Below are 13,903 nucleotides of genomic sequence, written 5' to 3'. Positions count from 1 at the left end.
GAGGCCACTGTGTTCTTGGGGACCTTCAATGCTGCAGAAATGTTTTTGTACCCTTCCCAAGATCTTTGCATCGACACAATATTGTCTCGGAGCTCTACAGACAATTCCTTTGACCTCGTGGCTTGATTTTTGCTCTGACATGCACTGTCAACTGTGGGACCTTATATAGACAGGTCTGTGCCTTTTTAAATCATATCCAATCAATTTAATTTACAACAGATGGACTCCAATCAAGTTGTAGAAACATCTCAAGGATGATCAATGGAAACAGGATGCACCTGAGCTCAATTTCGAGTCTCATAGCAAAGGTTCTGAATACCAATGTAAATAAAGTATTTCAAAATGTGTATAAATTTGCAAAAAAACAAATCTAAAAACCTTTTTTGTCTTTGTTATTATGTGTTATTGTGTGTAGATTGCTGAAGATTATTATATATTTATTAATACGCCTGTAATGTAACAACACGTGGAAAAGTCAAAGGGGTCTGAATACTTTCCGAAGGCTCTGTATGTGGAGTATATCATTCCAAACAATATGTTTTAAAATGAGCAAAATCAGAAAGTATCATTTTCAGATATTCATATTTCTATGTTTTAATGTTGAATAAATTAATGTGAAGAAAAAAAATTCAGGATGAAGACATACACAATATAAGTAGTATAATGACACCAAGATGTTGTCTGTATCATGTACAGTTCATAGGTCATAGTTCATAGGGTCTTACAGGAGGCATGTAAATATCTAAAAAGGGGCTAAAATTGACACTTTCATCATGATTTAAAAAAAAAATGGTTTGTGATACAAATGTAAAAAGTATGTTGATCGTCTTGCTTCCCATTTAAGTTTGTATGTGACAATTGCCAGAACAATCTGAGCTACCAAAAATATGTTCCATTGTGATTGTGGGGGGAGCATCCTTCCCAGAAAATGTACAGAGACCAGAGCGGTGTGGAAAATAATTGTCTGCTTCCTGATTATTTTCTAATGTCCATCAAGCAGGTAGCTCTGTGATATTGCAGCTGGAGGATACATGAAGACTAGATCCAGAAGGAGCTGAAGGGAGATAAATTAATGGAACGGTGTCATTGACTTTTGTAGGATGGGTTGGTGTCTGAGTATCTGAGCATTGAATCGTTAGTGTGGTTGGTACTGTTGTCTAGCTTTAGAATTAACTTTGAGGTGAGGTAGAAGCAGAATAAGTGTTTAAAAAAGATTTTTTAAAGTGTATAATTCATTGTAAAATTGTGTTGAAAGCCACTGCCAAGACCTCCCAATGGCAGGTCTACACAGTAAATGTTTCATGCTTTGCACCAGGTACAGACACCAGTAATGGTCCCAGGTTGAAAAAATCTGAATTATTCTTAATGATGTATTATTTATATCCTCTAGCTTTGGAGCATTGAATAGAGACATCTCCCTAATGAACACCACCCATCCCTGCAGCAGATAAATGTAGTAAGATGTTCTCCACATCTTCTTTAGGCATCCACCAGTTGTTGATAAATCATTTTTATGAACTTGGCGCCGCAGTAGCATTGTATCGCTGACTCTGTTTGGATCAAAGAGTCTTGGATGTCATAATCTCTGGCAAACCCCTTCAAAAAGTAACCACTCCTTCAGTCCTGGTTCTGGTGACCCACAGGGTGTGCAGGCTTTTTTTCCCATCCCAGCACTAAAACCCCTTATTCAACGAATCAACTTGTCATCTAGCCAATGATTAGTTGTGCATAAAGCTTGCCCTGAGCATAGTCCTGTACCCCTGATCCTGCGTGGTACAATCCCAACCGCAGAAGGCAGTGATGAGAGCCAGGACTGGACTATGCCATTGCAGACCGTGCCAGAGGGGGGACGGGGGTAGCAGCCTTTTGTGTATCTACAGCTCAGGTTGTGCAGATCTGTCACCAGCCCAGCACTGCACACATTGTGTGACACATTGTGTGATGGGGGGGGGGGGTGGAGAAACGCTGGAGAAAAAACGCTGGAGAAAGAACGCTGGAGAAAGAACGCTGGAGAAAGAACGCTGGAGAAAGAACGCTGGAGAAAGAACGCGAGGTGTCACAGAGGACTGAGATGAGCCTACAGTAGCTACCCAAAGCCACACTGAAGACCGGACTAAGAGTAACTAACCAGAGTGGCAATACCTCCAATGGACTTTCCCTTGCTATACATTGAGAATATAAAGGAAGGATTTGTCCTGCGCTGCTTGACGATGATAAGGAGAGCAGAGTGTGAGACTAACCGGCAGTGGGTTGAAGTGCTGGTCTACGAGGTGTGTGTATCCATAGTCGAAGAACGAGTATCTCAGGACCACGTCAATCCCATGCATCGCTGCCATACCCAGAGTGTTCAGCCACCTGAAACACACACACACACACACACACACACACACACACACACACACACACACACACACACACACACACACACACACACACACACACACACACACACACGCACACACACACACACACACACACACACACACACACACACACACACCCCAGTGGCGGTCAGTGGTGTTTATGATGAGGGAGTACCATTTTTATTTTTCATGAGCTTTGTCTTATTTCTATTACAGCATGTTGGATGACTGTCATTCTTATTCCATTCACCAGTTCAATGTAACAGTGATAGGTTTAGGCTGCTACATGATACTCTAATGTTCCCTATACCCATCATGAGGTTGCTACAACCTAGCCTATGAATGAAAGTTTACAATGTAACCTTACGTGCACACAGGTCGAGAGAAACATTTGAGATGACAGACAGTAACACATGGACAGACAGTAACACATGGACAGACAGTGACATTTTCAATATCGCCTTGCACACTCTTGCCTGCATCTAGCTTATTTAGGGTGTAATCAATAGTCCAACAGTTGCAAATAAGAGTTCCTATTGGACAAATTCAGGTATTTTTATACCGGTTTTGTTTGTTCACGTTTAATTAAGAAACTTTTTCAACAGAATCAGCGGAATGAATACACCTCTGATCACGCATAAACACAGTTCACTTTAATAGCAGCCACGTTGTATTCCTTCTTGCATATATGCACTCTCTTCCTCACACCTTTTGAACTTCAATGAACAACACATCAGCTGTACGTGACCAGGCAAAAATGCTTTCAGTACTTGATTCATTCTCTGATCCTTTGATTGGGTGGACAACATGTCAGTTCATGCTGCAAGGAGGTCTGATATGTTGGAGGACAGCCTCTGGAAAATGTCATAATTACTATGTAAGTCTATGGAAGGGGGTGAGAATCAAGAGCCTCCTAGGTTTTGTATTGAAGTCAATGTACCAAGAGGAGGACAGACACTAGCTGTCCTCCAGCTACACCAAAACAGTGTGTTTTAATCAATTATTTGGTGACATGTGAATATATTTAGAATAGTTTTATCTAAAAATAATTACTTTTTCAATATTTTACAATGTTTATTTTTATGAAATTCACTGGTTCTCCCCTTCCTCCTCTGAAGATGCCTCCACTGACACACACACAAACACACAAACATACAAACACACAAAAGTGAGAATAATGCCAGAGTGAGATGATACTTTGATTGATGTATAGAGTTTTTGATTGATTCATTTATAGATAGATTGATTGTACTTACAGAAAGCCAGCAGCGTAGGTATCAGAGAGGTTGTTGGTTCCTCCAGCCCACGCCGGACCCACTCCACCCAACCACACCTTCTTACCAGGAGCATGGCTATTCACTACCTGAGAGACACAGAGATAGTGAGAAAGAGAGAGTGTGTGAGAGAGGGGGAGAGAGAGAGAGAGAGAGAGAGAGAGAGAGAGAGAGAGAGAGAGAGAGAGAGAGAAGAGAGAGAGAGAGGAAAGAGAGAGAGAGGAAAGAGAGCGAGAGAGGAAAGAGAGCGAGAGAGGGGGAGATGGAGAAAAGAGAGAGAGAGTGATGGGGAGAAACAACAGAAAAACAGGGATGAGATCAAAGAAAGAGAGAGAAAAAAATTTGGAATGAGAATCTCCTTTGTTCAATGACAGCAACATGAGGTCAGAACATTTCATTTAGTAAAAAAAAAGAAAACGAATAGAACCTCTGAACTGAGCTGAACTGGACAGTCGATCTCATCCAACTAGTCCCATCCTGCTGGCCCGGAGCCAGATACAGCAGCTAACCCTGGTAAATGGATATCTGTCCCGAGGACCTGTTCTCTCTGCTCTAGCATGTCTGCAAACCATTACTACTGGCAGCAAATGGACACACACGCACACACACACACAAGCACGTACACCACAAGCCTGCTCACACACGTTTACATACATGCTCACACACATATAGCATATACATACTCTATATAACATATACATACTCTCTATAACATATACATACTCTCTATAACATATACATACTCTATATAACATATACATACTCTATATAACATATACATATATACATACTCTATATAACATATACATACTCTATATAACATATACATACTCTCTATAACATATACATACTCTCTATAACATATACATACTCTCTATAACATATACATACTCTCTATAACATATACATACTCTATATAACATATACATACTCTATATAACATATACATACTCTGTATAACATATACATACTCTATATAACATATACATATATACATACTCTATATAACATATACATACTCTATATACCATATACATACTCTATATAACATATACATATATACATACTCTATATAACATATACATACTCTATATAACATATACATACTCTATATAACATATACATACTCTATATACCATATACATACTCTATATAACATATACATATATACATACTTTATATAACATATACATACTCTATATACCATATACATATATACATACTCTATATAACATATACATACTCTATATAACATATACACATAGACATACTTTATATAACATATACATACTCTATATAACATATACATACTCTATATAGCATATACATACTCTATATAACATATACATATATACATACTCTATATAGCATATACATATATACATACTCTATATAGCATATACATACTCTATATAACATATACATATATACATACTTTATATAACATATACATACTCTATATAACATATACATATATACATACTCTATATAACATATACATACTCTATATAACATATACATATATACATACTCTATATAACATATACATATATACATACTCTATATAACATATACATATATACATACTCTCTATAACATATACATACTCCATATAACATATACATACTCTATGTAACATATACATATATACATACTCTATATAACATATACATATATACATACTCTATATAACATATACATACTCTATATAACATATAAATACTCTATATAGCATATACATACTCTATATAACATATACATATATACATACTTTATATAACATATACATACTCTATATAACATATACACATAGACATACTCTATATAGCATATACATATATACATACTCTATATAACATATACATATATACATACTTTATATAACATATACATACTCTATATAACATATACATATATACATACTCTATATAACATATACATATATACATACTCTATATAACATATACATATATACATACTTTATATAACATATACATACTCTATATACCATATACATACTCTATATAACATATACATATATACATACTCTATATAACATATACATATATACATACTCTATATAACATATACATATATACATACTTTATATAACATATACATACTCTATATACCATATACATACTCTATATAACATATACATATATACATACTTTATATAACATATACATACTCTATATAACATAGACATACTCTATATAGCATATACATACTCTATATAACATATACATATATACATACTTTATATAACATATACATACTCTATATAACATATACATATATACATACTCTATATAACATATACATACTCTATATAACATATACATACTCTATATAACATATACATACTCTATATAACATATACATATATACATACTTTATATAACATATACATACTCTATATAACATATACATATATACATACTTTATATAACATATACATACTCTATATAACATATACATATATACATACTTTATATAACATATACATACTCTATATAACATATACATATATACATACTCTATATAACATATACATACTCTATATAACATATACATACTCTATATAACATATACATACTCTATATAACATATACATATATACATACTTTATATAACATATACATACTCTATATAACATATACATATATACATACTTTATATAACATATACATACTCTATATAACATATACATATATACATACTCTATATAACATATACATACTCTATATAACATATACATATATACATACTCTATATAACATATACATACTCTATATAACATATACATATATACATACTCTATATAACATATACATATATACATACTCTATATAACATATACATACTCCATATAACATATACATACTCTATATAACATATACATACTCTATATAACATATACATACTCTATATAACATATACATATATACATACTTTATATAACATATACATACTCTATATAACATATACATACTCTATATAACATATACATATATACATACTCTATATAACATATACATATATACATACTTTATATAACATATACATACTCTATATAACATATACATATATACATACTCTATATAACATATACATACTCTATATAACATATACATACTCTATATAACATATACATATATACATACTCTATATAACATATACATATATACATACTCTATATAACATATACATATATACATACTCTCTATAACATATACATACTCTATATAACATATACATATATACATACTTTATATAACATATACATACTCTATATAACATATACATATATACATACTCTATATAACATATACATATCCATACTCTCTATAACATATACATACTCTACATAACATATACTATAACATACATTCTAGTTTGTTTCTATTTTTCGTGTTTTTTTATTTGATCTGACCTAGTATTTATTCAGTCCTCTTCCTTATTCTATTCTGGATGATCTATTTCATTAACCTTTGATGCACGTACGCACACACTCACACACAATAGGGGGCACACATCATTCTTTGATTGATTTAATGGGCTTTAGGGGGTCCTTCCCTCTCTTTTACAATGGAGAAGAGTTGGGTATTTTCTACCAGCTCAGAGACTGTGACTAGATCTTCTCAGGGCTAGGCCCCTTTTTTCTCCACGTCCCGTCTGAATGACGTGCCCAAAGTAAACTGCCTGTTGCTCAGGCCCTGAAGCCAGGATATGCATATAATTGGTACCATTGGAAAGAAAACATTTTAAGTTTGTAGAAACGTTAAAATAATGTCAGATAATATAACACAATAGATATGGTAGGAGAAAATCCAAAGAAAAACCAACCAGATTTTTTGTTGTTGTTGAGAGACCATCCTCTTAGAAATGCAAGAGAAATGTCATATTGACAATTAGCTCCCTGGATGTAATTCCTATGGCTTCCACAGAGTGTCAGCAGTCTATGTTCAAGGTTTCACGCTTGAAACTTCAAAAACGAATAAGAAATATCAGTTTTAGTAGAGGGGCAATGTCTTGAAAATGTGTGTTTGCGCGCGCCATGAAGACATTGCGCACCTGCTAAAATCGGTTTCCAAATGAACATACTTCTTTCAGAAATAAATATTATAGTCTGATTACATTTTAGGGTATCTGAGGAGTAAATAGAAATGTATTTTGACTTGTTGAAACAAAGTTTAGGGGTAGATTTTCGGGTTTCCTTTCCCTGCATGTTGAACGAGTGGATTACTCAAATCGATGGTGCCCACTAAACAGACTTTTTGGGATATAAAGAAGGATTTTATCTAACAAATCAACACTACATGTTATAGCTGGGGTTGTTTGGATGAGAAATCAGAGGAAGATTTTCAAAAAGTACGTGAATATTTAATCGTTATACGTGAATGTATGAAACCTGTGCCGTTGGACACCTGGCCCTAAGAAGTTTTAATTAATTGTGAGCACGACCGTCCCACCCTACAGAGACAGACAGACAGACCGTCCCACCCTACAGAGACAGACAGACAGACAGACAGACAGACCGTCCCACGCTACAGAGACAGACAGACAGACCGTCCCACCCTACAGAGACAGACAGACAGACAGACCGTCCCACCCTACAGAGACAGACAGACAGACCGACCCACCCTACAGAGACAGACAGACAGACCGTCCCACCCTACAGAGACAGACAGACAGACCGTCCCACCCTACAGAGACAGACAGACAGACCGTCCCACCCTACAGAGACAGACAGACAGACCGTCCCACCCTACAGAGACAGACAGACAGACCGTCCCACCCTACAGAGACAGACAGACAGACCGTCCCACCCTACAGAGACAGACAGACAGACCGTCCCACCCTACAGAGACAGACAGACAGACCGTCCCACCCTACAGAGACAGACAGACAGACAGACCGTCCCACCCTACAGAGACAGACAGACAGACCGACCCACCCTACAGAGACAGACAGACAGACAGACCGTCCCACCCTACAGAGACAGACAGACAGACCGTCCCACCCTACAGAGACAGACAGACAGACAGACAGACAGCACGACCGTCCCACCCTACAGAGACAGACAGACAGACAGCACGACCGTCCCACCCTACAGAGACAGACAGACAGACAGACAACACGACCGTCCTACCCTACAGAGACAGACAGACAGATAGACAGACAGACCATCCCACCCTACAGAGACAGACAGACAGACCGTCCCACCCTACAGAGACAGACAGACAGGCAGACTGTCCCATCCTACAAAGACAGACAGACAGACAGACAGACAGACAGACAGACAGACAGACAGACAGACAGGTTCTTATGGACTTTTTTTTCTCTCTGAGGGAAGTTACTGCTCTAGAGCTGACAGTTGAGACCCATAGAACTGTGTCCTTACAGAGGTAAGGCCTATGGAGGGAGGTAGCAGACAACAGGGGAGCAGGGGAGAAGCAGGGCGGGTGATTGGCGGAGGCACGTGTAACAGAGGTGATTTGTTGAACCACTCCTACATGATGAGTGACATTGCCTGAGACCTTGTTTCAACCCTTGCCTTTCTCTCACCTTGAGTACTTTAGTGATCTGTTCGGTCAGGGTGTCCAGCAGGCGAGTCTTCAGAAAGTCCTCTACTTTGGTCACTCTGCTATCCGTGTAGTAACTACAGACACAACAAAAACAAACACAGAATACAGGTGACTTCTGATAAATGCGCAGGGCGTCTTTTGTGACATCATGGTTAGGTTGTATACATTATACTTTTTTTCATCTGATGCTAAACGCCCTCACTACATTACTACACTTTGCACATTAAACAGAGTTTACACTTATCAGAAAGTATATTCTCCTCATTCTCACAATTCTCACAATTATTTAATATTAACATTTAACATTTACTATGTTAGTAAGCTATGTAGATAGTTATTCCCACAAATTATATAGACTTTTTTAATGATTCCTAAGATCATTTATAATGTCCCCCAGCTGAATTAACAACGTTTTGCCTGATTTGCGTCTCAATCCACCACATCAGCCTTCAGATGTGGCCAGACTGTGTTTGTCAGAACATTAGACATCCTGAAAATCAGTCTCCTCACAAAATGTCTGAAGCCTTACAAGACTCATCTGAAGGTAGCTCTGTGCCAGTTTAAAAAACAAATGGAAGTATATGGAAGTAGTTTAGTGGGAATAAAAAAAGGGTTACATTTGGTAAATAAATAACATCATAATGTCCTGATCTTTCTTCTATCTCTCAGATAGAGGACAGACACTTCCTTTTGATGTATGTTTGATGTATGATGTATGTCTGTTATTCAGTGTGTTTCTATGGGCTAATAGCAATAAAGACAAAATACAATGTTTCATCAAATATATTTGTAATATATTTCTTGGATACCTAAACGGGTCCTAAAATTCTAAATCAAATAGCTAACGGATCCTTGGCTATTTGAGAAGGCCGTGTCTTTGTGAGACGCGGAGTAAGTGAACGGATTATCTCCGCGTGTATTGTTCCCACCGTGAAGCATGGAGGAGGAGGTGTGATGGTGTGGGGGTGCTTTGCTGGTGACACTGTCAGTGATTTATTTAGAATTCAAGGCACACTTAACCAGCATGGCCACCACAGCATTCTGCAGCAACACGCCATCCCATCTGATTTGCTCTTAGTGGGACTATAATTTGTTTTTCAATAGGAAAATGACCAAAAACACACCTCAAGGCTGTGCAAGAAGGAGAGTGATTGTGGTGCATCAGCTGACCTGGCCTCCACAATCACTCGACCTCAACCCAATTGAGATGGTTTGGGATGAGTTGGACCACAGAGTGAAAGAAAAGCAGCCATGAAGTGCTCAGCATATGTGGGAACTCCTTCAAGACTGTTGGAAAAGCATTCCTCGTGAAGCTGGTTGAGAGAATGCCAAGAGTGTGCAAAGCTGTCAGGGTGGCTACTATGAAGAATTTATAATCTAAATATACATTTTGATATTTGGACTTTTTTGGTTACTACAGTACATGATTCCATGTGTGTTATTTCATAGTTTTGATGTCTTCACTATTATTCTACAGTGTAGAAAATAGTAAAAATAAAGACATACCCTTGAATGAGTTGGTGTGTCCAAACTTTTGACTGGTACTGTAAATACTTCAGACAATTCCATGTAGCTTAGTAGAACCCTCCCCTCCTCCTGAGACAGGGCTTAGAGACTTATGTTAATGATGTACTAAGTACCTGATCTACTAAAAAAATCCACAGGCGCTTATTTCGTTGATCCCTTTTTACTGCAGCTTCCTGCCCTCTTGATTGTAGAACCTTTCACACACATTTTTCATTTTCTAAACAATTGCTTCTGGTGCTATCTCTAAGATCTGGAAGGCGATGGATGTCCTCCCCCTTCACAAAGGCGGGGATCCTTCTGACCTAGATAAACTGACCTAGAACTGACTTATATAACTTTATGACTTAGATCATAAGAATCACTGTGCTGACATATTTATAGATCCAAGGCCTTTGATGCTTTCGACCATCCCTTATTCCTTCAAAGGTTGTCTGAAATGGGCATCGACCAGGCGTGTTGCATGTGGTTTGGGAACTACTGTATCTGTCAAACAGGACACAATGTGTGCGTTCTAATGGTGTCAAGTCAAGTTATTTCAATATTACTAAAGGTGTCTCGCAGGGGTCGATTTTGGGACCTGTCCTTTTTACTACTTATATAAATAATATTGGTCTATCTGCAAAAACCTGTAAAGTTCATTTGTATGCAGAGGACACTTTTATGTATGCTAATACCCCTACAGCTGACCAGGCTATGTTGGAGCTGAAATCTGATTGTGCTGCCTTGCAGAAAGCCCTTGTTGATTTAAAATTGGTACTTAACGCTAGAAAAACTAAACGTATGTTGTTATCTAATTCTTGTACAAATATTTCAGGGGGTTTACATATTTATGCATTGGATGAGTTATCTGATTGTGCAGGTTCTAGCCTATAAATATCTGGGCTTATGGATTGACAAGAAATGTATGTTTGAAAAGCATACGGATGAGCTAGCTAAGAAGCTGAGATGTAAAGTAGGGTTATTTTATAGAAATAGATCTCTATTAACAGCAGGAAGCAGGTTGTACAGGCAACTGTCCTGCCATCTCTTGATTATGGTGAAACCATTTATCAGAATGCAGCAGCCACTACTCTAAAACCCTTGGATACTGTGTACCATAGAGCGATTTGCTTTATCACAGGTGACAGGTTTAATACTCATCCCTGGATCCTTTATCAGAAGGTTGACTGGAACTCTCTTAATTCCTGTAGATCACTTCATTTCTCAATTTTTGTTTACAAATCTCCGCTGCACAAGCTTCCAACATATTTCACTTTTCTGTTAAAGTATAAAAATACGACGCACCAAACCACCTCACGGGGTTAACTCTTAAGGTCCCTCGTGTCTCTACCAACCTAGGTAAACCAGCCTTTAGTTTTAATGCCCCCCCCATGTTTGGAATAATTTACAATCCTCCTTACGCCATGCTGATCCTGAACAAGAGGGCCCCTCTGGGGTGCGTGCTCAGTCCCCTCCTGTATTCACTGTTCACTCATGACAGCATGGTCAGGCACGACTCCAACACCATCATTAAGTTTGCCGATGACACAACAGTGGTAGGCCTGATCACCAACAACGATGAGACAGCATATAGGGAGGAGGTCAGAGACCTGGCAGTGTGGTGCCAGGACAACAACCTCTCGCTCAACGTGATCAAGACTAAGGAGATGATTGGAGGACCGAGGAGGACCGAGGATGCCCCCATTCTCTTCGACGGGGCTGTAGTGGAGCAGGTTGAGAGCTTCAAGTTCCTTGGTGTCCACATCACCAACAAACTAACATGGTCCAAGCACACCATGACAGTTGTGAAGAGGGCACGACAAAACCTATTCCCCCTCGGGAGACTGAAAAGATTTGGCATGGGTCCTCAGATCCTCAAAAGGTTCTACAGCTGCACCATCGAGAGCATCCTGACTGATTGCGTCACTGCCTGGTATGGCAACTACAGAGGGTGGTGCGTATGGCCCAGTACATCACTGAGGCCAAGCTTCCTACCATCCAGGACCTCTATACCAGGTGGTGTTAGAGGAAAGCCCAAAAAATTGTCAAAGACTCCAGCCACCCCAGTCATAGACTGTTCTCTCTGCTACCGCACGGCATGCAGTACCGGAGCACTAAGTCTAGGCCCAAAGGCTTCTAAACAGTTTCTACCCCCAAGCCATAAGACTGCTGAACAGCTAATCAAAAGACTACCCAGACTATTTGCCCCCCTACTCTTTTACGCTGCTGCTACCCTCTGTTATTATCTATGTATAAGTCACTTTAATAACTCTACCTACTATATTACCTCAATTACCTCGACTAACCGGTGCCCCCGCACATTGACTCTGTACCGATTTCCCCGTATATAGCCTCGCAACTGTTATTTTACTGCTGCTCTTTAATTAATATTTACTTTTATTTCTTATTTTTCTTTCGGTATTTTTCTTAAAACTGCATTATTGGTTAAGGGCTTGTAGGTAAGCATTTCACTGTAAGGTCTACCTGTTGTATTCGGCGAATGTTACAAATAACATTTGATCTAATTTTACATGTTGAGTTCTTGGTATCAATAGAGCAGTTTAGAACGCTGATGATGAATGAATTCACTGGTGTTTTGGTGGATTGAAATATTATTTTGTGATGTTGAAATGTACATTAGTCTGTTGTATTTTGCATCTATATTTCTTGCTGTTATATTGAATTATCATGTTGATTTGTGAATTGTTTGTTCTCAGGTCAACATTGAGAATGAGACCCTGGTCTCAATTGGGCTCCCCTGAATAAACAAAAGTTTTTTTTTTAAAATACAATAAAATAAAGAACCCCATACCTACTGTAAAATATGGTGGTGGATCTTTGATTGGGCTATTGGGCTATTATTGGGCTATTATTGGGCTATTATTGGGCTATTTTGCTTCCACTGGTCCTGGGGCCCTTATTAAGGTTAAAGGCATAATGAACTTCAGTCAGTACCACAACCTTTTAGCCCAAAACCTGGCTGCCTCTGTCAGGAGGCTGAAACTTGGCTGCAAGTCGATCTCTTCCAGCAAGACAATAACCCAGCAATACATCAAACACCACAAACAAATATTTGTGCAGCATAACATTTAAATGCCTACACCAGTAGAAATCCACTTCTTTGAGCTGAAAAACAATGGCCAGAGCTTACCCATGATTCAGCACAACG

At 37.9% G+C, this 13,903-nt stretch overlaps 1 protein-coding gene across 1 annotated transcript in view; it reads right to left on the bottom strand.

The window, feature by feature from the left end:
• Positions 1–13,903, bottom strand: part of LOC110499532 (heparanase 2) — a gene marked incomplete at its 5' end in the record, with an annotated part of 69,791 nt that overhangs the window by 42,644 nt on the left and 13,244 nt on the right. Inside the window, 3 exons of the mRNA XM_036956206.1 lie at positions 2,241–2,355; positions 3,620–3,726; positions 9,209–9,302. Coding sequence (XP_036812101.1) covers positions 2,241–2,355; positions 3,620–3,726; positions 9,209–9,302 — 316 coding nt within the window. The remainder of the gene's footprint in view (positions 1–2,240; positions 2,356–3,619; positions 3,727–9,208; positions 9,303–13,903) is intronic.

The sequence above is a fragment of the Oncorhynchus mykiss genome, chromosome 20 (genome assembly GCF_013265735.2).
Source record: "Oncorhynchus mykiss isolate Arlee chromosome 20, USDA_OmykA_1.1, whole genome shotgun sequence".
NCBI lineage: Eukaryota > Metazoa > Chordata > Actinopteri > Salmoniformes > Salmonidae > Oncorhynchus > Oncorhynchus mykiss.
Note: the sequence above shows the minus strand (reverse complement) of the source record. Positions and strands in the feature narration are given on the sequence as shown.